Genomic DNA, 27382 nt, shown 5'->3' on the forward strand with positions numbered 1-27382 from the left:
CGTTTCGAGATATTTCGACTTTTATAGATGTTGAGTTTAAGTTTCAATTTCATTCTTTGGCCTCTGTGTATACATATTTGTATGTATTTACAACCATACACTTCTCGGCTTTGCTAAGAGGTTGACGTTTCCGTTTTTTCTAGTTTTGTAGTAGCCCCTCTGTATTATTTTTTACGTTGGCACTAAGTGATGAACACTGTATTTTTACCTGTGATAAGATTTTATCACTTTATCGTAAAAGTGCATTTATATTTACAAAATGGAAAGTAGAATATTGAATGCTATAATGTTATTTTTGCCATCGTCAAATAAACATTTTATCGGTTATTTACGAAACCGAAATCACGGAGCAGCACTGTTCCTTTTATGCTGGCCACATTATTTTTACTTTTGACATTTCACTGTCATTTTAGTATCTTCATTTCAGAAATAGACCATGACCGTGTCGTTTTTGAAGGATAATAAGTGTAACAGTAATTAGATGGATGTACAGATGAATGAGAATGACCGATCAATGGGCTAGGTCAATCAACTTGTCTCGTTGCCATGGTTAAGTCCCCTGGACAACGTTTTAAAACCATGAGTTTCTATATGTTGTCTCTTGGGAAGACAACGGGACAGAATAACAAACAACAAAAAGTTGACTGACCCTTTAATTATAATGAGTTACTAGAGTTTACCCGCGGCTTCGCACGCTTAAACTATTTGATCTGGTAGTTACAATTGAGATTCCGGGATATTACAAAATTCCCCTAGGAATTCCCAAAACTTTGATAGTGGTCTTCGTAAATTTAGATTGAGGTGGTGTTAAGAGCAACTATCCAAAATTTCATTACTCTAAACCCAGCTGTTGGAATTTCAAGACTTTATCCCTATCCCGTGGGAATATCGGGATAAAAAGTAGCCTACGTGTTATTTCAGATGTCCAACTATGTATCTACCAAATTACATGATTCTAAACCCGGGCGGTTATTATTTCGAGAATTTTATCCCTATCCCGTGGGAATATCGGGATAAAAGTGGCCTATGTGTTATTCCAGACGTCCAGCTATCTACATACCGAATTTCATCCAAATGCGTCCAGCGTTTTAGCGTGAAGGAGTAACAAACATACACACAAACTTTCGCATTTATAATAAGTAGGAAAAGTAGGATAATGTTAATAATAAATGTGGTGTTGTCGGTATTGCAGCGAGGAGCTAGAGAACGAGGCGTGGGACACGGGCATGGACGCGGAGATGCAGGAAGGCTTCCTCGAGTTCCTCAAGATGTCCAACCAGATCAACCGATAACCAGCCCCGCTCCCGCCGCCCCGCCAAGGTCGAAAACTATAAAAAAAATATAAAACACAAAACTATAAAAAATATTTATCCTAGAGTGACCAACTTTATAATCACTCTAGAATGACCCGATCCGCGAGGCTGCAGCCGACTCTGAGATGAGACACGACTCGATCACGAAACACGATGCCGTTTAGAGTGGTTAAATAATTGGACATTAAATATTTAAGAGCTTTTTAATTTTGAACTTACGTGCTTTTTCTTGAATAGCATAATAGAATACTTAACGATACGATACATACGTTACAATATGTTAAAATAATGAAAATTTTGGTCTGTTGATGCGTGGGGAATATTGTTTACGTATAAATGAAGCATTTGGGATTTTTTGACACACTTGTGGTCCTATAGAACAGTTTGGTTTTTCACCTATATTTATACGTAAACATGTGGAACATCTGGTGATAATTGTAAATTCCATAGATTTAATGTAAACAAGCCATTTAAATTGGGAGTTTACGATGTTCAATTTTATAAAATATGTGTCGTGTTTTTTGTGGAGGACGAAACGTTTCAAAGGCCATACGTTTAGGAGCCATGTACCTTGTTTACATTACGTCTAAAAACTTAAATAATATTTATTTTAGTGATCTCATTATTTCTCCATTTATTACTTCTTTGTCATGACAACACGAGTTCATAATAGCGTGTATTCCTTGTTTCGCTATTCTATACGCAATACAGAAGAGCTGAAGCAAGTAACACAAGTATAATTTTATGCATTTGACATTGAAACGGTGTGTCAAGAGAAATCCCATTCGATGAGGCGCATATCAACTACCGATTTAATTTCATTTAACTGGAAGATTGTTTACTGACATTTTGTGTGCTGGTCCCAATTGTTTGATCTTACTTTTCAGTTCTTCACTTTTCGTTTTTTGACAACTCAAAGCTGTATACACATTGAAATTTCTAATATTCTGTTTATTAAGGTTATAAATTTTTTTTTTGCTTTATTGATTAAGAGGCTGTTTCATCATCCATGGATTAGTGTTAACTAACGGTTCAATGTGATGCCGTCTCTATTTGGACTGTTCGAATAAGAGACGGCATCATATTTAACCGTCAGTTAACACTAATCAATGGATGGTGAAACAGCCCCTAAATCTCACAAATGTCAAAAAAGAAAATCCTTTGCGTTTGATGTTCTCGAGATAAATGCAAAATGAAGAACTTCAAAGTCCACTTATAAAGGCCCTGGTCCTTTTAACTGATTGAATCCACAATTTATTTGAATATATTATAATCAAATTATTTTATTTTGAACGCGTAAGTTCCATCAATACTGTACATTTTTGAACGATTGATTTGCATAAAATGTAATGTTATGTTTAGTTTGGGTTGCATGTGAGTTTTCTTTAGCACAAACCGTTTTTGTCGTTGCTGCCGGGAAAAAATATAAAATGCATAGAAACATTTAGCTCAGAATATTTTTTTAAGCAGCTCAAAGTAACACCAACCTTATTTTATCCATTGCCATTTAATAAAATGTTTTGTTATAAGTTTCGAATTTGTCCATTTGAGATGAGTGACTATGCGTGTTAGTTGCGTGAGCGTTCTATTATTCTGAATCTAATTGCCGGATAAGCATTGATTGCTGTGCACTTTGCGAGCCAGAATTGCTAAAGTAAGCCACATCTACCATTCAAACAGGCTAAGTGCTAATTTAATATTCAACACAGTTTTTTGAAAATGTTTATGCAGTGCGGGATTTATTTACTTGATGCAATTAGGAGAATGTTTATAATATTCCATTGTATTTTTGTTGCAGTGATATTATGAATGTTATAAGAATAAATGGATATTTTAATAAAAGTCATTTCAATAAAACCACACCACTGTTTTATTTTGTTGAAACTTTATTTTTAGTAAATTTGTATAAAAATATTACTTTTTACAATAAATTAAAAACCGATAATAACCTGTTTAACCAAAATTTAAAAATAATTAACAATGCAAAGTATTTTTTAACAACAAACATACAAAATATTTGTTATATGATCTTGTATCACAATAGCATCTTAAGGGTCTGGCAAAACCTTGTATGGGTTCAGAATACCGTTGGGATCCATCAACTGCTTGAGTTCTCTCATGAGACTTATAGCCCCCTCGTCCTTGCTGTAGTGTATGAAGTGAGGTTTCCGGAAGCCGACTCCGTGCTCCGCACTGATGGATCCTTTGAGCTTGGACACTTCCTCGAAGATAAAAGGCTCCAGCATGTCTGTTGCTTCCTTGCTGTACTCGGGGACAGTCACGTTGATGTGAATGTTGCCGTCGCCTGGAAATTGCGAGGTAAATTGTAAATTATTCAGCGTTTGTAGGAAACCCACTTGCTCGTTTGCCATCCAGTCGAATAAAAAAAAAAAAAAAAACCTTACAAGAATACAGGAAGTAGCCTATGGTAATTAAAGTAACAGGACATTTCTTGGAAAGTACATGGAACGCTTTCCACGCGAGTTTAAGGGCCTACGCTAGCTGGCGCGGTTTACACAGAGCGGGACGCCTATTGAATAACCTAACCATAAAAATATCATTTTTAATACAAGCTTTTTTTGCTTTTTGTTGACTGTACTTGCATTGTCACCCAAACTACATTTGCATACCAAATTTCAAGTCAATGCTATTAACCGTTGAAGAGTTCCGTCCTGCGGAGACGATCCTGGCTGGACTACCAGGATGTCACTACAGGATTATGGTATTGTCACGCGATTTACATAAGTATTCCAAATTTCAAGTCAATCTGACTACTGGAAGTTGGTCAAATTTAACATGCAAGATTTGATTACAGACAGACAGGCAACGGTGTCCCGGTGTGAAACTAAATAAAAGCTTGTAATAGTACATTGTGTCTTAAGGGCGGTAAGCAAGGAATTACGAACGAGTATATTAGAAGCCCGAAGTCGAAGACTGAGGGCTTTAAATTAGTCAATGTTCCTAATTCTAGTACCGCCCGTGCGACATACAATGTTTTTCATCACATTTGCGAGTAAAATTGTATATTTGTAAAAGAAAAACTAATATTTTTTCAAAAATTGCCGATACCGCTTGCTGCGCTCTTGGCAGCGCCAGCTCCCCGCCCGTCAGCAGAACGGCACGACACGAACCTCGCAGTAGCCCTACTGACCCTATACTACACTACGAAATTTAAAACTCGAATCTCGTATGTTGCCATTCCGCTGACGCCTATCTCACTTAATACGCAAGTGAAAGGGACGGCGCGACACGAACTTCGTCTTCCCAGTTTTGTTGTAGCCCCTCTGTGTTATGATTTTTTACGTTGGCACTAAGTGATGAACACTGTATTATTACCTGTGCTTAGGTAGATTTTATCACTTTATCGTAAAATTGCATTTATATTTTCAAAATAGAAAGTACAATATTGAATGCTTTAATGTTATTTTGGCTATCATAAAATATACGTTTTACCGATTATTTACAATTATATCGGAAACCGAAATCATAGAGCGGCACTGTTCGTTTTATGCTGGCCACATTATTTTTATATTTGACATTTCAGACTGTCATTTTAGTGTCTAGGTTTCAGAAATAGACTATAGTCGCTCCTTTTTTGAGTCGCGGGAAATTCAAAATCACCTTCGAAAAGGGGTCACGTGAGCGACTAGCGACTGCATATGGTGGCACCCTAACTCATTTGAACGGTTTTTTTTTTTTCAAAACTCACCGACATGTCCATATCCGTACACTTTGACAGCCTTTCCAGCCATGCGCTGGCGCAGTACGGGCACTAAGTCGTAGTACCGCGCCGCCGGGATCGACACGTCATACTTGTACACGTACCCGTCCAGCAAACCCGCGCCCGCTATGCTCTCGCGCAGGTTCCAGATCGTCTGAAACGGACACATTATGTGTATAAACCCTTTATTGTACATAAATAAAAAAGCAAACACAATAAGGGGTTTCCGTCAGGAATATCGTTAGATGGCGTTAGTATAGTGAGGTCTGTTGCACGTTGCAGCCTTGCTTGCAATTGGCTAATTAGGTATAGACCAATTTCAGCCCTACGAATATTATAAATGCGAAAGTATGTCGTCTATTTATTTGTTATCTCTTCACGGTTAAACCGCTGAACCGATATTAAAATATATGAAAATTACTTAGATAATGAAAACCACATGAAAACTTCGAGTCCCTGGGAAGGACATAAGATAGTTTTATCTGGTAAAATCTAGTAAAGATAATATAATTGAACAAATACAAAAAATCCTTGCATATTCCCTAGTACCGCATTACAACGGGAGCAGGCGGGACAAACCGTGGATTACTAGAACCTAATTTTAAAATTAAAAAAGCGCGTTTCAGACGGTTGTAAACCAACGTCCCAACACGGGTGACCTTGCTTGTTGCCATCCATGTCGACAGCAGCTGTAAACCAAGTAATAACATGACCTTCAACGTCCTTGTCAGTGTCCTGGCAGTATTGTAAGAGTATATTGAGAAGTGTCATCTGAAGCGCTGCTTGGCGTCGCTCTTAGGGGCTGGGGCCAAATAGCATATGCTGATGCTGACACCTATTGTCACAAATTGTAACTAGCAGACTGTGTTTTGTGGCAATAAATGTTTTTTTTTTCTTTCTTTCTTGGCAAACGGGCGCGTATTTGCAACCGCAGTTGGGACGCTGGTTTACAATCGTCTGGATGCGCTTAATTTAAGCCCACCTGCATCTTAGCCGGCTCCGAGGTGACGGTTCCGTCTATGATCAGCCCGCTGCTCATCTCCCGCTCGAGGAAGCGAGATAGTTTCTCCGCGTCGTGCGTCTCATCGCTACCGTGCGTTTCCACTAATACGTAGAATGGGAAATCAGCTATCGGGTTGCTGGAATTAATGGTTAAATATAAAAATAATAGCACACTATTGTGTAGACCTGGAAGTAGGTTATTGCTGGCTGCAATGAGTATTCGCGCAAATGCTAATGCGTTTCGAACTAATTTAAGAGTTCAGTCTTTTTTTGTGATACCTAGTTGGGTCTGTGTGACATCGATACATATGTTTATGTGAAAGCGGAGGAGGTAGGCCAGATAGGATGCTTGGATAAAAACATGTTGATTGCCTGAACGTTACCTACACATAGGTTAAATTAAGGGTAAGTACTTATTGATTTAATTTAGTCATTTGTTAAAAAAGTTTTTTGTTAAAATTTCTTTAATTGTACACAAAATAGTTTTATGATTGTACCTATTGGGTGAATTTGGGTGTTTGTAAATACACACTTAGAATTAGGTAAGTACCTACTATCGGTTTGAGACACATAAGTGTGTTATCTCTTATGGTAAATAAAATACTTCTTATTTATCTTAGTATGATAAGGGTGCTTAATGTGGCATAACATTACGTAAAGATAAGTGGTCGTTGTCAACTCTGTATCAATGTAGAAATGAAGTTTGTCACGTTGTTGCGAAATCCTATTATGATAATCGTTGTTTTATTGCTATATTTACAGACTAGTTTTGATACAGCAGAAGAAAGTAGGTATGGAGAAGGCGCATTTGACTTTAAACTTATACAGAGTGTCCCGTAAGTAGTACGACAAACTTAAATAAGAGATAGACCTGCCCAACCTACCAAATATAAAATTGACCTTAGTAAGTCTCACCGTTTTCAAGAAATTTAGATTTTTCTGAATTTTTGAAAAAGGTTTACCCGCCCCACACTAAGATTTCAAGTTGTGACATTCGGAATTGATTATTTTTTGCGTTTATTATTATTGAAAAATAATCTTTTATAGTTGTGTTATCAGATGCAAAAAGCATTTTTTAAAAACTATTGCAGTTTTTAATTTTAATTTAAGTATTGCCTGTTCTGAAATTTGGTCAAGATTTGATCTATCACAGTGAAAAAAAAGCACATGTCCACTGTTTAAGTTACTAGCATAAAAACATGTCCATTTAATGGACATTCAAAAATGTCTATTAAATGAAAAAAATCTAAATTTCTCGAAAACGGTGAGACTTTTACTGAGGTAATTTTTTTATATTTGGTAGATCAGGGTTACTCAAAGTAGGATACGCGAACCCCTAGGGGTTCGCTATTCGACGGTAGGGGGTTCGCGACAAGGTTTAGGTACGTGACTCCAAAAACCACCAGGCTGCAAGACATTTTCGCTGTCGTCTAGAAACTTTAACAGGGGTACGTGGACCCATAAGTTTGAGAAACCCTGTGGTAGATGACCTGCTCACCAATCTCCTGTTTAAGTTAGTCGTACTACTTACGGAACAGCCTATATACTAAATAATAACACAGATCAGACATGACGAGAAGCAATTTTATATTATGTATTTCTTCTATGCATTTCATCCCCATACGTTTTTGATTAGGCTGGATTAGCATTAGAATCACTTACGGCAATTTCAGGTTCTGTACAGTTGAGCTGATTGAATCATTGTCAGCCATTTCAAAGGCAGACAGTATCTCCCCCAGAGACGCTTTAGCACTTTTGTACAATTTGAGTACACTGTCAAAGTCCTTTACACCTGGAAGTCATACACAAGTTAAGCGTCGATTACATAACATTTCGCATTAAATTCATAAACATCAGCATAGTTGTATTGTCCACTTAGTCCACTAATACTGGATTAATAATATTTCAAAAACTACTATTATTTTGGAAACCATTTTCAGAGTGCTACCCGCTGCCGTTATATCAACCCTTTACTTATAAGAGCAAGAAACACGATGACACAGTAGTTAATTCAAAGAATGATTACCAAAGAATCCAAGTGTGACAGCTTTCGGCAATACAGGGCAGTGTACTGCGACCTTAGTGACGATGCCCAGGGTTCCTTCTGATCCTATGAACAAGTGCTTGAGATGGTATCCCGTATTGTCTTTTTTTAGTGTTCTAATGCAATCTACTACAGTGCCATCTGCCTTCACCTTTAAAATAGTTTGCAACAAATAAAACTAAACTATTCGTAGACATGATCCTACTTAGATAATGGCACAAATCAAGTCTTGAGGCTGAATTTTTTACTGAAATTTAATTTTTTAACTCCATCTCATCATTGTTAAATAAAATAAAAGTAAAATCTATTTTTACTTTGTTCTGTGCCACTATTGCATAAAAATAATGGATGATTACACTTTCCTAGTTTAAAATTGAAATAAAATTAATTGATGAAAACACTTTTTAATGGATTTCATTGTAAATTTCAGAGAATATTATTTTTCGTGCGATAACTATAACATCAGAATAATTGATTACAGTCAATTCAGTATATTAGGTTTTTTTAATGAAATGCAATACTATTTTGTTCAACAACTATACAGTATACATAAAATGGTGTACTTACTGCTTCAACTCCCATCAGGGAGCCATGGAGGTTGCCATATCGGAGAAGCCTGAGGCCGCCTGCATTGGTGCTCACATTGCCTCCAATATGACAGGATCCCTTGGCACCGAGGTCCAACGGCATGATGAGATTTTGCTCCTTCACATAATTGTCCAAAGTTTCTAATATGCATCCTGCTTCACAAACTAACGCACCTATAAGATAAAAAATATTCTGATTAATGATTTCTTTAAATTAACAATTTTGATTTTTGAAAATTATCCCTCAAACTAGTTCTTACTCCGGACACTATGCAATTTGCCAGATTAAAAATTATCCTGTCCTTCCCTGGGACTAAAACTATTTGTATATACCGAATTTCATCTAAATCAGTTCAGTAGCCATAGATGTGATGAGGTAACAAACAAACAGACTTACAAACTTTCGCATTTATATAAAACTAGTGAGATAGGATGTCATAATATTTTTTCACAGCCAATAAAAATATATGTATGTATGTAAAGTAACTTTCTAAATCATTTATCTCCAGAGACTATTAGAGAGTATTTTGAATCAGTGTTTTTCAATCTGTGAGTTGCAGTAACTTTAAAATACTCTCACCATTATTTTGCATGATTATGCAATGTTTGTATTATCAACATAAGATAATACAAATTACTATAATTCGAGGTACTCAAGGGATCACAAAATATTTTTGAGACCGAAGGGAATCATGCCATTATTAAAGTTTGAGAAACACTGTTTTAAATAAATTAGATTTCAACAGACTACTTAGCACAAATGCATTCTATTGGGAGAGCACTGAAAAATACTATACTAATTAATAAAAAGGTTAACCCTTTAACCGCCATTGTCTGAATTATAAGACACATATTATCCAGCTTGTTTCGCCGCAGTCTTATATTTAAGACAAAATGTCATATAGTTTTGGTGGAGGTGGCGACACAGGCATATACAAATGAAAATGTACTGGCGTTTAAAAGGTTAAAGAAGGTCATTTTATAGAGTGAACAGGCTGTAGTTAATAATTGATTGCCTACCTGATATTTCATCCAAGCTAATTATTTTGTTCATCAGAGACAGACTCAACACAATTTCATCAAATACAGGTACTGATCCACCAACAAGGCCAGTGTTCCCACCTTGGGGACATACAGCAAGTTGCCTCTTATTACAGTAGGCTAATATTTCAGAAACCTGTTTTGTCGATTTAGGTTTTAAAACCACTTTTGATTGACCTGCAAACATAATATTGAAATATTTTAAAACCTAAAAAAAATATTAAATAATTTAATGAAACTCAGTAATACCTCTGCAATTCTTAATCCAATCAATGTTAAAAGGCAGAACATCACTCTCTTCTGTGAGCACTTGCTCTTCGCTTAGAATAGATTTAAAAAAATTAACATCATCTGCCTGCACAGAACCAAATTCCTTTCTTTTAACATTGTACTTTGTCTGAAAAACAATACAAAAAAATACGATTACTATTGAATTACAATAGAGGATTATTAAATAAAGTAAATATATAATAAGTATGCTAAATCAAGAATGTATAAACAAAAGTTTTTATTTATGCAAAACAAGTTTATAAACTGCGCGGCAATTTGAGTATTTGGAACGCATGTTTTTTTAAATTTACATGCTGAAATTAATTAAGGTAGACCTACATGCTAGACGAGTTTGAACTAAGCTACATTAGGTGTTTAACAGTCTCACAAAAAGAGTAAGCGATTTTTCATTGTAACTTTGTCGGCGACTTACTTCAAGAAAACAAAAAACAGTCGATATTTTACCCCCGACACTTTAAAATGTTTCATGTATAACGTACAATTTGAGCAAAAATTTAAGCATACAAATTCTTATAAAGGTTATTAAATTCTGTACCGTTATTCGAAACCTTACATTAAAATGAGAGCAGCGCTCGATTTCGTGCCGGAGGCGGTCATACTCTTCTATTTCCTTTTTTTGATATTACCGTACTGTTTATTTTATGGCAACACCAGGCAGCTTAGACAAGTTTATATATACTAGTTCTACCTTCAGATTTCCTCATTGGCGTCTTGATTTTCGCTTGGAGCGGTCATACTTACTGGTGAGTTATTACATTAATAGATTAATTATAGATACTTACAATATTACTTTCCGTTTATCTGTTGACTTCTTTAAATTCTTTCCAAATTTATTTTCTTCCTGCAAAGCATTAAAATGGAAGATCAAGAACGTTATACAGAATTACCCTCAAATAAACGGAAAGCACAATTCGATAATTCTGTTGAAAGTAATAAGCGCACACGTTACGAAGATGCTTTAAGTAACTTAGCACTACAAGTCACGAATATTCAAAATTTCTTGTCGAGTCGCTTTCCATCAACAGAAAACCCGCCATCACCAGTTGAAACTGTAGAAGTCGCCGATGGCATAGATCTAAATGTAAGCGGAGAATTATTTTCAGACCTTGAGTCAGGTCCGCACAATCAGAATGAAGTAAATAACGTAAAAGTTGCACAAACCCCAGAACAACCGTTTTCAATGACTTTAGAAACAATTGCCAAGGAACCATCTGTTCCAAAGTCTGCTCCAAATCATTTAGCCTCCTTAAAACAGTTTCAACGATTTGAATCGTCAGATTGGGCGGAAATTCGGTATTCCGAGGTTCAAAAGAATTATGTATCTACCCCCGGTTTCGTAGAATTAGAGTCTAACGAAGAAATACAACCTTACGACGTTTTTAACAACCTTAGTCACACAGAACGAGGATTCGCAGCTATCTCATCAGGTTTGCTAAAACAACGCGATGCTATGGAACAAGGCATTCGTACATTTATGTCTTGGATAGGCTCAGCGGAGGTTGTAGATACCCTAACAATACAAAATAAGATAAACGACATTTTCTTGGAGGGTGATTACAAGAAAATCTCGTCAGATTTATTACAAATGGCTTGCGGTCACCGAGCTGATTTAGTACAACAAAGGCGAGATGGTATTTTACGGTCAGTAAAAGATAAATTTATAAAAGAAACCCTCCGAAAAATACCACCGTCATGCGATAGTCTTTTTCAAGTCGACACGTTCTCGGCTACATTAGAAAAGAAAGGCGGTACAAGTAAGGTGTTTTGGCCGTTAAAAAATGAATCGCGATTTAATAAGAAAGCCGCGCAGGCTAATCCAAATCACGGTATTAAATCCAGGTACTTATTGCCCGCGCAGGGCAATCAATTAACGTTCTCCACGCCTACACAACCGGCGCTGAATAATTATTTTTATACACCACATGCGGGAACCGCGCAGGTTCCATACTATCCCACCGTACCTTTACCACCTGGTCCACCTGCACCTACTGCACAAGTTGGGTATGGATATGAACAACCCCTTATAAGACCACCCGCGCAGGGTAATCGTAATTTTCGCTCACAGCGAGGCTCAAGGGGTCATAAATCAGGATTTTTCGGTGCCTCAACTAGGCAATCATACAATGACTCCAGAAAAGACTCTCGAGGAAAGAAAAAATTCTGACTCGATCTTTCAAGCTGGCCAAATATCACAACATTTAAACATTTGGCAAGCATACGGAGCAAGTCCAGTAATAATAAAAATAATACAGGGTTACCGCATCCCTTTTTATACAAAACCGACACTTCGAATGCCATGCTTATCCAACCATCCCCAGATTACATTAGCATCGGACGAAATGGATCTAGTAATGAATCGCTTGATAAAAATGGAGGTCTTAGAACCAACCCCACTGGCCCCCAGTTTCATTTCTCGAATGTTTCTTGTCAAGAAACCAGACGGCACACACCGTCCAATATTCAATCTAAGAAACTTAAACCAATTCGTATACGTAGGCAAGTTCAAACTAATAAATCTACAAACAATTCCGAGCTTTATTCAGGCTTCAGATTGGATGGCCAAAATCGATCTGTCAAACGCTTACTTCCACCTTCCGATAGCCCAGGCCCATCGATGCTTTTTAAGGCTAATTTACAGAGAAACATTGTGGCAAATGACCTGTTTACCTTTCGGCCTCTCATCAGCTCCCAAAGTCTTTGCCATGCTCAGCAACTGGGTAGCTCAGTTATTAAGAGACAAAAACGTCAGAGTAATTGTCTACCTGGACGATTATCTGATAGTGTCCCAGGACAGAGAAGAATTGGAATCCCATATAAACCTGGCATTAAATATACTGACTTCTCTCGGGTGGCACATAAACACCGAAAAATCTATTCTAACGCCGCAAAGAACCCTTCAATTTTTGGGCATAATGTGGAATCCCCTTACGAACTTAAAGTGGTTACCGTCAGACAAATGCCAGGCCCTCCGAAAGAAATTAGAATATCTAATAATAAGAAAGACAGCAAATTTGAAACAAATGGAAAGTCTAGTAGGGTCCCTGAATTTTGCAAGTTTCTGCGTTACAAACGGACGCCTAAATCACCGGTCTTTACAACGTTTCTGCCAACATCTTCTCAAAACCGATCACAAAAACCAATTCCCAATACCCCTCGAAGCTCAAAAGGAGCTCCAGTGGTGGTTGCAAAATCATATACAGGCATCTGTCATTCACCAATATCCGGTGTCACATCATCTGACCACAGACGCGTCCGCTCAAGGTTGGGGCGCCCAACTGAACAATCTGGCGATACAGGGATATTGGTCGCCACGGGAAAGGTTACTACATTCGAATGTAAAGGAAATGCTTGCGATTTACAAAGTCTTTCAAATGCAAACAGACTTTTCTCACACGACAGTATCAGTACAGTCAGACAACCGAACTGTGTTAGCATATCTGAAGAATCAGGGGGGAACAAAATCTCGACAACTTTCCGATCTGACAGCAAAACTTTACAAAATTTTAATAACACGGGACATTGTACTATCATTGCATCACCTACCCGGTCTGTACAATGTAGAAGCAGATCATCTATCACGCCAAAAGAAGATGCCGGAGTGGCACCTACTTCCCCAATTTACCCGGATGTTTTTCAAAAGATTCGGAACTCCGGTGATAGATTTATTCGCCTCTCATCAAGCTCACGTTGTCCCACGTTATGCAAGCCTGAATGCAAGAGACCACAACGCAGAGTTTCACGATGCTCTGAGTCGAACATGGAATTATCCCCTGGCATGGGTGTTTCCACCCCCCTTCTTAATACCACGGGTTCTAAACCACATGAATCACGCAGAGGGTCGTTACTTAGTAGTAGTGCCCAAGTGGGAGAAAGCTTTTTGGCGCCCGGATGTCAAACGACGGGCAATAGCAGCCCCCTTTACTATTCTAAATTTGAACGAAGTTCTGATCGACACAGCCACAGGGCATCCCCCATCCAAAGTTGTGAACATGTCGATGGAGATCTGGAAATGTGGGGGTGGGATTCAGCGTTAAAAAACTGGACGCCTGAGCAGAAGAAATTTCTGAAGTCTAGCTGGCGGAAATCGACTATGAAAACGTATAAACCTGCTTGGCGGCGTTGGTGTCAATGGTCCCAAGATAACAACGTTAATTGCAGCAACCCAAATAGCACAGACCTGGCCAGATTCTTAACAGATATTTTTCAAAAACATGACTTTTCCTACAGTACAATGGCTTTGCATAAATCTGTTGTGTCAACTTTGTGCGACCCAAATAAATCTAGACAACTGAGTTCTCACCCACTTGTTCGTCAAGTCATGAAATCGGTAGCAATCAGAAAACCAAAAAATGAAAAAGCTCCAATCTGGGACATTGACACCTTATCAAACTGGCTAAGCAAGGCTACAATGAATAATTTAAACAGTCTTTATGAGTGCTCCAGAAGAACAGCCTGTTTACTTCTATTATGTTCAGGTAGGAGAGTACACGACTTAACATTACTAACAATAGGTGAAGATAACTGTGAAATTAAAGACAACTCTGTAATTTTTTGGCCTGAGTATGGTTCAAAAACAGATGGGCCAGACTACCGCCAACAAGGCTGGTGTTTTATAAGTAATCAAGAATCACAAGCTTTAGATCCTGTTTATTGGGTAAAACAATTAATAGAATTATCCAATCAACGAAGAGAAGAGAAACTGATTAAAAATCTTTTCATCAGCGTTTGTGGAGAGCCTAAACCCGCATCCAAAACTACGATCGCAAACTGGATTAAGTCTCTGTTACAAGAAGCTGGTATTACTGCTAGTCCAGGGAGCATCAGATCAGCAGTAGCATCAAAAAAGTGGGTACTAAACTGCCCACTGGATGAAATATTAAAGAACGGTAACTGGCGATCTTCAAACACATTTACAAAATATTATAAGAGAATCATTAGTGGAAATCCAATTGCAGATAATTCCGTGACTAAATTATTTTCTACTTGTTAATCACATTATATTATGCTGTGATATATTATGTATCCCATCACATTATATTATTATATCATCTTTATATTAATCAAATCTAAATATTGTAAGCCATAAATCATGATTATAAGGTACCTACCTAAACAAGTGAAAAATAAATGATACTGTATTATTATTAACTTTATTTTATTTCATTTTGAAAATTCTTAACACATATTCAGTTAAAACATATCTAAGTATAGAGTATTATTCAATTTATCATATAATACCTGAAATCACATTGGCATCTAAATACACCAGGCGATAACAAACAGGTCTCATTTTAATGTAAGGTTTCGAATAACGGTACAGAATTTAATGACAGCGTTTTACCTACCAATAAAACGCTTATTAAATACTTACCTTATTCGAAACCTTACATACAAGCTCTGCCTGGTTATAATTTTGTTTATAAAAATTCATAGCTTGTATAAAGACGCAATGAGGAAATCTGAAGGTAGAACTAGTATATATAAACTTGTCTAAGCTGCCTGGTGTTGCCATAAAATAAACAGTACGGTAATATCAAAAAAAGGAAATAGAAGAGTATGACCGCCTCCGGCACGAAATCGAGCGCTGCTCTCATTTTAATGTAAGGTTTCGAATAAGGTAAGTATTTAATAAGCGTTTTATTGGTAGGTAAAACGCTGTCAATAAATATAATTCATGTCAAAGTAATAAAAAAATCAAAACTTACCCAAGTTTTCCAGTAACAAAAGTGGACTTTTATTTCAGTTATGACCAACCACGCACTTGTTTCAACCAGCAGTTCGATTTTTGAAATGTGACGGTTACTGTTTAAAGATGGCAAAATGATGCTAGTGTTGCCAGCTTCCTATGAAGAATCTACTAAATTTTGTAGAAATACCTTTTAAGGACGAAAATGCGGTAACAAAACTGGAATCAAAATAGGAACTTTTTGTAGGACAAACTTTAATTTTTAATTTTTAAATATATTTCTTAGACAATCATATGAAAAACATGTAGAAAATGATTGCTTGAGACTATAAGAAGGTAATAAAATAGACCACTGAATCAAGACCTTAAAACTGATTAAAAAAAACGATATTTAAGGTTCGAAATTTACAATGGGACATTTAACTTTTCATACAAATTGTACTGGACGATTATTTTAAAAATATGATTTTTAAATAATCAAATACATATGTATTTAAGACAGTTAATTGTTAGTTAAGATAATGAAACGAATTTTATGTTTAATAGTTCAAATAAAATATGCAGTGGCCTCGTGATTTAAGAAAGCAATAAATCGGCAGAGGACAATGACAAACGACAAATGTACAAACTTTTTTAGAAATGCTCTAATAAACTATGTACTATTCAATGGAAAAAATCAATTGTGTAAACAAATGTGGTGACTGACATTGACACTTGACTGACGACTGGCTGACTGACTGACTGACGTTGGCTCTAGTGATGTGAAAGCTCTTTAAGATACTTCAATCAGCAGTAAATAATTATTTTGAATTTACTCATATTTCATTATTTAATGTTTTCCCTAAGTTTAATTTTTAAAAATGGCGAATCACGTATTCTCTTAGTCCTGTTCAAGAGTCATTCACAATGTTTCCATGTCCCTTTTAACTTAAAATGTTTAATAGCATTTTCACGAAGTTTTAGAATTAGGTATATCTTCAAATATATATACCTAACGTTTTTTCCATACAAACTTACACTCCCCTTAAGGGTAGAATTTTTAAAATGGTGAAACATGTATATCCACTTATATTTTTTGACGTATATTTTCCCCAAGGTTTATGATGGAGTATTTTAGAATTGAAAGGGTCAGTTAAAATATGGATTAATTTAGAATTTTTTGCTGCTTAAGTAGCGTAGTAGAAAAAGGCAACCTGAGATATGTGTGCATAGGAGAAATTTGTATCTTGACTCCTGTCCAACGGTGGTGTAGGGGTTATAGTACGCAGTACGGATTGCTGAGGACCTAGGTTCGATTCCCAGCGCTGGTCTCTTTTTCTGGTTTTTCTGTGCATCCATGTCTCAGTTTGTATTTTCGATATAATTTAGAAGAGGCATTTTTAAATTTACATAAGACAGGGAAATGAGAGTAGACACAGGGAAGTGATTCAAAATGATTGTTTGGTCCAACAATGGACTCCACAGTAAATATGATAAGTACTAGTAAATAGAAATCTACATAATTTCTACTATAATACTCTTTTATCGTCCAACTAGTGTTTACCCACGGCTTCGCACACGTAAATCATTAGGTCCAACAGCTGAAATACCGGGATTTTTAAAAATTGCCGTGGGAATTCCCGAAAATTAAATCGTTGTTTTCATTGACATTACATTAAAAACAATCATGGTAAAATTTCATGACTCTAAGCCCAGCGGTTATTAGTTCGAAATTTTATCCCTATCTCGTGGGAATATCGAAATAAAAAGTAGGCTATGTTTTATTCCAGATGTCAAACTATCTATATACCAATTTTCATGACAAAGCTGAGCGGTTGTTATTTCAAGATTTTATCCCTATCCCATGGGAATATCGGGATAAAAAGTATCCTATGTTATCTAACTTTTCGCCAAATTTCATCCAAATCCGTCCAGCCGTTTCAGCGTGAAGAAGTAACGAACATATTCACTCACTCACTCACAAACTTTCACATTTATAATATTAGTAGGATTAGTAGGATAGTAGGATAGGATTAGAAACCTTTATAAACCTTCATTAAATAGTGTAACTTAACACAAATAATTAATATCTACGAATAAATTAATTTGCAGAGCCAGCCATAATTATCGGTAGGTAAGGTTGGTTCAGTCAAATAATTAATTTTGTTGGTACAGCACTAAATTTCCAGAGACTAGACCGACCATAGACCAACTTCGGTGAGGAAAAAATTATCATGTCAATTTGACAAATATAACGGATTTTCGTCTTCCATTTAATTCTATAAAATAAACATATTTACACGATTATTTAATGATAAAATGATTGTTAAAAACAGTGCTGAGCTCATTGAGATGTGAATATGATCGGGATTGGCGTTCAAATGTAAGTAACTACGGAGTAATCGTGAAAAAATGCTTTGTTTACACAATTGATTTTTTCCATTGAATAGTATTATATATTGAAGTTGAAGTCGTGTTTTTTTTTTTCTTTTTTACCAAAGGGCTTTCTCTCTGGCCAGAAATAAATTATAAGAAATAAAACATAGCCTTTTTGATCAGCAGAGAGATACTGTAAGAGCTTTAGCACTGGCGATTTGTGGGCGAGTTGAAAGCGAAGCGAGCGCGTAACGATATCGCTGCGAGCGTTCAGTGAGTTTGAGTTAACAGCGTATAGCGCCGAAGACGCTCAATTATTGTGATTGACATGTGACTTGACAGCGAGATTCCGTGATGAAGGCTCTCACTGACAAAGGTAATAAAATTTACCAAGGGACTCCTGAAGTGCATGATTAACTTTCACACATTACTAAATGAATTTTTTTTGGTGAATTTAAATAATTTCTAGAATTCTTCTAATGTCTAATACCGAAACGGTAATAATGGAAAAAATCGCCGCAAAAACGCTGAATATTACTAGGTACATCACTCACATGATGTGTTGACCTTAACACATTCGGTGCCCCAGAACCCGCCAGGGGAGTTCTCTGTTCGTAGGCAGTTTTCGCTACAAAGCGGAAAAACGCTGCTACGAGCGTAGCGCGTAGCGAATGCGGTCGCGAATTTATTTTTATTTTATTTTATTTTTTATTTTTATTTTGTAATGAAGGTGTCGCTCTGAAGCGATAAGATCGCCTCTTACTTAACCTGTGATTTTTTTTCCACATACCCATTTTCTGTATTGCCTTGCCTGCTATGTGGTGTGCAATAAAAAGTTGTTGTATTATATTAGATTGTAGGTAATTAATATATATAAACTTACTAATTCCATCCAATTACCTACTAGGTAAGTCTTAGTTAGCTAGTGCGGTGTAGAAATACTTAATTATATGTATGTACAAACAATGGTATGTAAGTAATGTGATATCAAAAATTACATAATTTCCTAATTCGTTGCTCGCTATTATTTGGTTCCTATGATAGAGTAATTTAGAGTAGAGAAGAAGCTCTCTGTGGTTGGACTTGTGTTTTTTATTAAAAGCTAGCTGTTGCCCGCGACTCCGTTTGCGTAGAATTCGTTTATCGATGTCCCGCGGGAAGTATGCAATTTTCCGGGATAAAACTATCCTATGTCCTTCCCCGGGACTCAAACTATCTGTATACTGAATTTAATTTAAATCGGTTCAGCCGTTATTGCATGATTGAGCGACTAAAAATACCTACATGCACATTTATTAGCGGTATTTATTATATTTTTTTACTATAGAAGTTAACACAATTTTAAATAATTTCATTGTTTTATTAAAAAACGTGTGCAAGTTTTACCATGTTTCAAATGTTAAAGACTGTTTGGACGACCGGATGGCTAAGTGGTTAGAGAACCTGACTACGAAGCTTGAGGTCCTGGGTTCGAATCCCGGCCGGGGCAGATATTTGTGTGAATAACACGAATGTTTGTTCTCGGGTCTTGGATGTTTAATATGTATTTAAGTATGTATTTATCTATATAAGTATGTTTATCCGTTGCCTAGTATCCATAGTACAAGCTTTGCTTAGTTTGGGACTAGGTCAATTGGTGTCAAGTGTCCCATAATATTTATTTATTTATTTATTTAAAGTAAATGGAGTATCGTGTTCGTTTAATGAATATTATTTTAATACACTGAGGTCTATGCTAGCTGACGCGGTTTGCATTGCACAAGCGGGTGGACGCCTGTTGAAAAATAGTATGAGCAAGAGGGCCTACTCCGAAGTTCGTATCATACCGTCCCTCTCGCTCTCGTATTAAATAGCGTAAGTGTCAAAGGGATCGAACGACACGAACACAGATTACTAATATGTAGCGATATGGACACGAACTTCGAATTTCGCAGTAGCCCTGCAGGGCTACTCCGAAACTCGAAACTCGAAGTTCATGTCGTGCGGTCCCTCTGACACTTATGCTATTTAATACGAGAGCGAGAGGGACCGCACGACACGAACTTCGAGTTTCGAGTTTCGGAGTAGCCCTGCTGGCGCTACACTACGAATGTTGCCGTCCCGGTGACGCTTATGGCATTTAATTGGCGAGTGAAAGAGACACGAACTTCGAGTTTCGTAGTAGCCCTGTACCCCCGCCTGTGCACCCGCGGCAGCTAGCCGTGAGGCCCTAAAGCCTGAAGTTTTATATGCGTCGACGTGGACTAATGTATTTGTCCTACCTACTCATAGGAGGTGGTGATAATTTCCCATTAGATAAACTGCATGTTCGTTTGTCTCCCTCACAATAAAAAAAATTAGGAATACACAAAGAAGAAATCACACAATGTAAATGCCTAGCAAGCAGACAGACGGCGAAATTATTAATATAGATTAGGTAAGGTAGGTATTCTCGCGTTTCTCGTATGATGTTCCAATACTCACATGTGCAATACCACGCGATATGAATATTGCATTTTCAAATTACTTACTTCGAAAACGCTCACTCAACTGTCATATCATTGTCATTGGCGCATGCATGCCATGCATGGCGTCTTGGATGCAGTGTTGCCAATTTAGCAACTTTGTCGCTAGAACCGACGACTTTTGTTTATATCTTAGCGACCAAAAAAAAGTTTTGACAAAAATGATTTAACGATTATCTGGTGACTTTTGGAATAAATATTTACAGTTCTAGGACCAATAATGGATACATTTTTTTATACACAGCCAAGAGATCTATATGGAAAGCGACAAATGCGCTTGCGCACCAAATTCTAACTTTATTTAATTAAAGCTCCATTGGTTTATGCTCTGCTCTAGTTTTAGCTATTTAAAAAAAAAAGTATACTTAATTAAATCAATTTCAGTGAATTCGGAAATCTTCTAATTTGTTTTTTTTTCCTTCGTATCCCAACTTTTCAGACCACCAGTCCAGTGGCCACTTGTGTCACTCCCAGACAAACTTCTGAGTCCGCTCTCTCCTGGTGGAATTAATTTTAGCGACTTGATTTTGAATTTAGCGACTCGAGCTTCTAAGAGTTGGCAACACTGCTTGGATGACGTCGCGTCTACACACGTCACGTCACGCCGTGCGAAACAGAGAAAGAAACATCCTGCGTGCGACTGACTGTTGTTTTGTTAGTATTCCACGAAAAGTTAGAAATGAATAACTCCTATTACAAGTACTGTATAGTGCCTGAGTGCAAAAATACAACTTTAAAAACACCAGACAAATTGTTTATTTATGTGCCAAATAATAAAAAAGTGCGAAAACAATGGCTAACGCTTGCAGGAAGGTCTGATGCCGATGATTTATCGACAGTTTCACGAATGTATTTTTGCGAAGATCATTTTGATGTAAGTATTTCACATACAATTCTATTTCGAAATCTAAATTTATAGTACCTACCTATATACCGGTACTTTTCAAGTTAACATACAGTGTGAGGTTAGTCTTTCTCAGTGATTTAAAATTTTAATTTTATTACTTAGCTAGTGCTTGAGCTAGGGTTGCCAGATACAGCCATTTCATTTCCGGGACAATTCGAGGGTTGCAAATTGGGTTGGTAGGTAAATACCAATACAAGCACAAAACCAACTATTTTCTTCAAATTGACAACATCATTAGATTGCTTGTTTTAAAAAAGTGAGCCCAGATTTTATCATTTTATCATTATGCATATCATAAATCAATAGTTCATTAGATACATACGGTTGGAAGGAGAAATTGTCTAAGCAACCTTTTTTTACAATAGTGAGTTATAAACATGTTCGGAATCAGTAAATTTTTCCCTGTCATTTGAGCTACATCACAAAAATTTCAGACATTAATATCAAAGGCGTATTATAAAGTTAATGATTATATCATGGACAGGGATATTTGGAAATAATTCCGATCCGCATTAGCGATCCCTTCAAATAGCGAACCTACTGTGTTAAAAATAAAGTTGTGTTAAATACTTGTGATGTATACATATCATTTAATAATATTGTAAATCTGTTTTAAAAAAAAATATATATACCTCGTTGAGTTTCTTGCCGGATTCTTCTCAGCAGAGGTTTTTCCGAACCGGTGGTAGATTTTTTTTTGACATTCATAAGTGCTTGTTATAGCCTAAATTGAATAAAGATATTTTGACTTTGACTTTGACTTTGAATTTTAAGGCCACCATGGCTTTGTCCCACTTTAATATTATAATTATAATAATAATATGAATGTGAAAGTTTGTAAATCTGTTTGTTTGTTTGGTTGTACAATCTAGATGAAATTCGATATACAGATAGTTTAGTCCCTGGGAAGGACATAGGATAGTTTTTATCCCGGAAAATTGCATAGTCCCCGCAGGATAGCAATAAACGAATTCTACATGGATGGAGTTGCCGGTAACAGCTATTACTCCATAAAATCAAAATTTTAATAAGTCACTGGAGACATTACCATGGTAATCAGCTACAATAAGTTTTTGGAAAAAAAAAAAATAATACAAGCCTTTTTTTGCTGACTGTACTTGTATTGTCACAAAAACTACATTTGCGCACCCAATTTCAAGTTGATGCTATTAACTGTCCGTTGAAGAGTTCCGTCCTGCGGAGACAATCCTAGCTGGACTAGCAGGATATCACTACTAGATTATTGTATTGTCATCTGACTACTGGAAGTTGGTCAAATTTAACTTGCAAGATTTGATTAGACCTATGGATTAGACAGAAAACGGGACAGGTTGTAAAAAGTGGATTGAGTTGGCTAATGTTTTAAAAACTTTATTTTGCAGTTACCAAATGACATGGTAAATTATATGGAGTATTATATCATGGGGAAAGTGTCACAGGTGCGCTTGAAAGCAGGCTGTACTCCAAAAAAATTTGTATGTCAAGGAGATGGGAGAAAACGGACGGGCAGTACAAAAAGAACGAACAAGAAAGCAAAAAAACAAAAGACGATAGCCGAGTGTCCTGATGAATCAAAACAAGGTATAATATTAGTGTTCAAAGACACTTCTGATAATGCAATACATTTTTGTAAAATAGAAATGTATAATGTAAACTTTTTTTTTTTTTTGAAGCCGTGGTGGCCTAGTGATTTGACCTATCGCCTCTCAAGCAGAGGGTCGTGGGTTCAAACCCCGGCTCGCACCTCTGAGTTTTTCGAAATTCATGTGCGGAATTACATTTGATATTTACCACGAGCTTTGTGGTGAAGGAAAACATCGTGAGGAAACCTGCACAAACCTGCGAAGCAATTCAATGGTGCGTGTGAAGTTCCCAATCCGCACTGGGCCTGCGTGGGAACTATGGCCCAAGCCCTCTTGTTCTGAGAGGAGGCCTGTGCCCAGCAGTGGGACGTATATAGGCTGGGATGGATGGAACCTTTTTTTGCTGGCTCCACTTTTTGGTGGCTTTACTCAAATATGGTATTTGACTATTTTTTATTTACTTTATAAATGAATTTAAAACATACTGTGTAGTAAGCAATTATTACAAAAATAATTTAGTCAAATAGCTTGCCCCTTGCCATTCTCGGCGCAAAGGTGCCCATAACGCTCGCGGCATTACCACGTTAAATAGCTAAGGATCCAGCATAAACACGAACTTTACGAGCATGAGAAGTGAGAAATAGTAAATTGTGCAACAAGAGCATAAAACTAGCCATTTTACCTAAGACGTTCATATAGCCACCTGAGCCGGTACGGCGAAGCTGGATAGACAAATCGTGGGGATAATGGGTTTAATGCTCGAATTTTACCCTGCTTTTCACTTAGATTGCGAGAAAATAAAATAGCAACATTGGAAACAATTGTTCACATTCTATGTACCTTTTATTTTTCATGCATTATTATATAATTATATTTTTTTAGTTTAATTGATTTATTTTAAAATAAAAATTATACAAAATTTTTTGTTTGCGGCTGTTGACACCTGATTACCTTGGTCCTAGACGAAGATTTTACTTTATGCACTAGAGCATAAAAAGACATTTTATGTCGCCTAAATCCAGCATAAACACGAACTTTACGAGCATGAGAAGTGGAAAATATTTTTTCTTTTTCAGAAGTTCGAACAGATATAATAAAGGTCGAGGTGGAGGTGGAGGTGGAAGAAATATCTTGTGAGCAGACAGCAGATGTAACTAATGGTACAGCTGTAGAACAAAACACCAGAGACAAAGCTGTCCAGACCGAATTGGAATTGAGACCGACCACAGATTTGAATGTAGAAAAAAAAATTGAGAACAACCCTCAATTACACATTGGTGCTCCAATTCGTTTTTACTACTTAATTGATATAATTAAAAATGAATTAAATATCCCCAAACATCATTTACTGCTCTGTTTAAATAAGATAAGATTAAATTGTAAGGCAAAACGACTGACAGATGATTATGGGATGTCCCCATCTTGTATAAGCGAGTTGTTATTTGGAAAAATACCGTTAATAGCCACTATGCTCCAACCTTTCATTGTGGCGATAGACAGAGATATCAAAAGAACCGTACCTTTGCCATTCAGACAAAAATGTAACAATATAAGTTGCATAATTCAGTGCCTTGAAATTGACATACAAAAGCCGTTGAAGACAACACATCAAGCTCAAACATGGTCCAATTCCAAAAAAGCTTATACAGTAAAATATTTAATATCCTGTACACCAAACGGATTGGTGAACTATATTTCTCCTGGATTTGGAGGCGGAACTACTGACACACGTTTGGTGGAACTATGTGATTTCCCGAAGAAATTAAAAAGTGGTACATGTATTATGGCAGATAAGGGATTTGAAAATCTTGAACAATATCTAAATAAATCATCTGTTACATTAGTAAGAGCTCCAAGTGGTACAACAGTGTGTAAAAGTGAAGGAATAATATCTAAACAGATAGCCAATCTACGAACATATGTGGAACGAGTACAGCGGTGTTTAATTGAATTTCGTATGCTCAAACCACGTACAGGTCTTCATTTTAAATATGTTAAAATTCTTGATGACATAGTTACTATAGCATGCGCATTTATTAATTTGCAATGTGAACTTTACGATAGTTATTTAAGTAAAGTTGTAACACTGTCTTTAAATAATGCTTCAACAGATGATTAGGCTAGCTTGGCTGAACATTCCTGTATCTAAATGTTTTTGCCTGTATGTATGAGATACAAAATACAATGCAATAAAATACAATGACTCTTTATTGTATACCTATACCACAATAGTAAGCAATACAGAAAACAGGTACACAGAGAGACGTTTACAAGGTAAGCAATTGGCGATTTTATCGCTTCAGAGCGATCTCTTCAGGCAAGCTTTTTCAACAAAAACAAGCATTTACAGCAGCAAATTAGATCAATCCATACTAATATATATATACTATTGACTGCTTTGACTTAGAAGTTTGATTTTTTCACAGCTTTTGGGATTATTGACCTGAGTATAGGGTTTTAATTTCAACTCGATACGATACTCCGCGCGTTTACGAGTTAAAGGGTCTTGACAGACAGACGGACGAACGGACAGCAAAGTGATCCTATAAGCGTTCCAATTTTTCCTGTTGTCCCGTAGAACCCTAAAAAACATTAGATCCGGCGCTTTTCAAATTTCGACCTATTTACTTGAAAATATGGTGATGATTCCGTAGCCAAGATGGCAAAAACGGAACCCTTATAGTTTCGTCATGTCTGTCGTCCGTCCGCGGCTTTGCTCAGGGACTATCAATGCTAGAAAACTGTAATTTTGCACGAATATAAATATGCAAAATATATGCCCTCGGGCTTGAGTTGATAGGCGTTCTAAAAGAAAAACTATTTTTTTTTCAAAAATTGTGCCAATTCCACGACCTTATGATAGCTACGCTTATGCAAAATATGTGTGTTCATGCAGTTCCTCCACCTCCACAGTAACGCCTCATCATGTCAGCCGAAAGACGTCCACTGCTGGACATAGGCCTCCCCCAAATGTCTCTCCCCCAAAGGCCTCCCACAGTAACGCCTGGTTCAATAAATTATTGTATATATGAATAATTCCTGTAGTCTGCTCCGGTCGTTAGTGCTTGGTGTAGTTTAGTAGTTTAAGATGATGACTAAGTACTTGTCCGTGTTATTTTCCTTGTAGTCAGTCTCTTAGTGCGTCGTTAACTGCGTCGTCATGTGGTAAGTTTGATTTTAATTAAATATCCACATATAGGTACGGAATATACTACTTACAAAATAGTTAACACAATCTATAGCGACCCCCACCCTCGGCTTCGCATCGGTAGTACATTATCAAAATAACTTAAATCGATTTTTTTCACAGCTTTAAGGGACTGTAGCGCTGATTAGATATATGGTTTTAAATTTCAAACTATACCTACATCCCTCCACGCGTTCCCGAGATAAAGGGTCTTTGAGAGGCCGACACGGACGGACGGAAAAGTTACCCTATAAATAAGGATTCCGTTTAGGTTTCCGTAGCCAAAATGGCAAAAACGGAACCCTTATAGTTTTGCCATGTCTGTCTGTCTGTCTGTCCGCGCTTTGTTCAGGACTATCAATGCTAGAAAGCTGTAATTTGCACGGATATATATGAAAACTATGTTTTTTTACATTTTTTGTACCATTTTGTCGGCATGGTTGCCGTATATATCCGTGCCAAATTACAGGTTTCTAAGAACAAACACAAATCACACAAACCCATCTATCACCACCACCACAACTACACTGACGCGTTTTCGAAACTAACCAAGAGCTCAAAATCTTCAGAGTGACACATGACTTACACCAATAAAGCTACCAGTTGTTAGACTAACGAACGCAAGCGAACCACCGCGCTTATGAACTTGTCTGTGCTGTAACTCCCCAAGTACACCCACATAGCACCGTTTATGAAACAAAACCTATTTAAGATCAAAATGAAAACTACCGGACTCAAAAATTATTAATAATTTTTAAACCGTCTTTCAAAAACTACCTTGATTTTATTTATTTACTGTCAAGGCAATGTTTTAATTACCTACCATTGCTGAAATTAGATTCCAAGCCGTAGCAAGGGAGATGAAACTAAATTACCTGCTCATTAATAATAGACCCCATACTGTTGTATTCTAGCTAGTCCTCTGAGCAAAGCCGGGAAAGGACAGACAGACAGACATGGCGAAACTATAACGGGTTCCGTTTTTGCGCATTTTGGCTAACGGAACCCTAAAAAAAGAGTTAAAAATAAAAAATAATATTTACTTATTATCATTCTAATAATAAGCCGTGGTGGCCTAGTGGTTTGACCTATCGCTTCTCAAGCAGAGGTCGTGGGTTCAACCCCCGCTCGCACCACTGAGTTTTTTGGAATACATGTGCG

The 27382-nt window shown here is 36.8% G+C and overlaps 4 protein-coding genes across 8 annotated transcripts in view; 2 read left to right on the plus strand and 2 right to left on the minus strand.

Moving 5' to 3' along the window:
• The window catches only part of LOC141444740 (igLON family member 5-like), a 253183-nt gene that overhangs the window by 191747 nt on the left and 34054 nt on the right, over positions 1-27382 (minus strand). The window lies entirely within an intron of this gene.
• On the plus strand, positions 1193-3173 carry LOC141444612 (uncharacterized; the record flags this gene model as incomplete). The annotated part of the gene is given in 1 exon segment (XM_074110181.1): positions 1193-3173. A coding segment is annotated over 1 exon segment (100 nt), but the record flags the coding sequence as incomplete, so codon positions are not given.
• Positions 3180-12611, minus strand: LOC141444509 (D-2-hydroxyglutarate dehydrogenase, mitochondrial-like). The gene is made up of 9 exons (XM_074110058.1): positions 12585-12611; positions 9958-10105; positions 9688-9885; positions 8648-8841; positions 8063-8231; positions 7699-7828; positions 6017-6173; positions 5023-5188; positions 3180-3618 (listed from the first exon to the last, which is right to left on the minus strand). The coding sequence occupies exons 1-9, from the start codon at positions 12609-12611 to the stop codon at positions 3362-3364; spliced, it is 1446 nt and encodes a 481-aa protein (XP_073966159.1). The 3' UTR covers positions 3180-3361.
• Positions 21131-25209, plus strand: LOC141444623 (uncharacterized). Its single transcript, XM_074110192.1, has 3 exons — positions 21131-21418; positions 22834-23032; positions 24111-25209. Exons 1-3 carry the CDS (start codon positions 21224-21226, stop codon positions 25151-25153), a joined length of 1437 nt encoding a protein of 478 aa, XP_073966293.1. The 5' UTR covers positions 21131-21223; the 3' UTR covers positions 25154-25209.

Source organism: Choristoneura fumiferana, chromosome 30 (genome assembly GCF_025370935.1).
Source record: "Choristoneura fumiferana chromosome 30, NRCan_CFum_1, whole genome shotgun sequence".
Taxonomy (NCBI): domain Eukaryota; kingdom Metazoa; phylum Arthropoda; class Insecta; order Lepidoptera; family Tortricidae; genus Choristoneura; species Choristoneura fumiferana.

What these genes read in the sequence shown, in the direction of transcription:
- LOC141444623 (XM_074110192.1), top strand. Translation starts at nt 21,224, where the DNA reads ATGAATAACTCCTATTACAAGTACTGTATAGTGCCTGAGTGCAAAAAT. An exon ending in TTTGCGAAGATCATTTTGAT is followed by an intron (nt 21,419 to 22,833) that starts GTAAGTATTTCA and finishes TTTATTTTGCAG; the next exon opens with TTACCAAATGACATGGTAAA. An exon ending in TCCTGATGAATCAAAACAAG is followed by an intron (nt 23,033 to 24,110) that starts GTATAATATTAG and finishes TTTCTTTTTCAG; the next exon opens with AAGTTCGAACAGATATAATA.
- LOC141444509 (XM_074110058.1), bottom strand. Translation starts at nt 12,611, where the DNA reads ATGGGCCTGGGCTATCGGAAGGTGGAA. An exon ending in CCCTGATGGGAGTTGAAGCA is followed by an intron (nt 8,232 to 8,647) that starts GTAAGTACACCA and finishes ACTATTTTAAAG; the next exon opens with GTGAAGGCAGATGGCACTGT. An exon ending in GTACGGATATGGACATGTCG is followed by an intron (nt 3,619 to 5,022) that starts GTGAGTTTTGAA and finishes CGCAATTTCCAG; the next exon opens with GCGACGGCAACATTCACATC.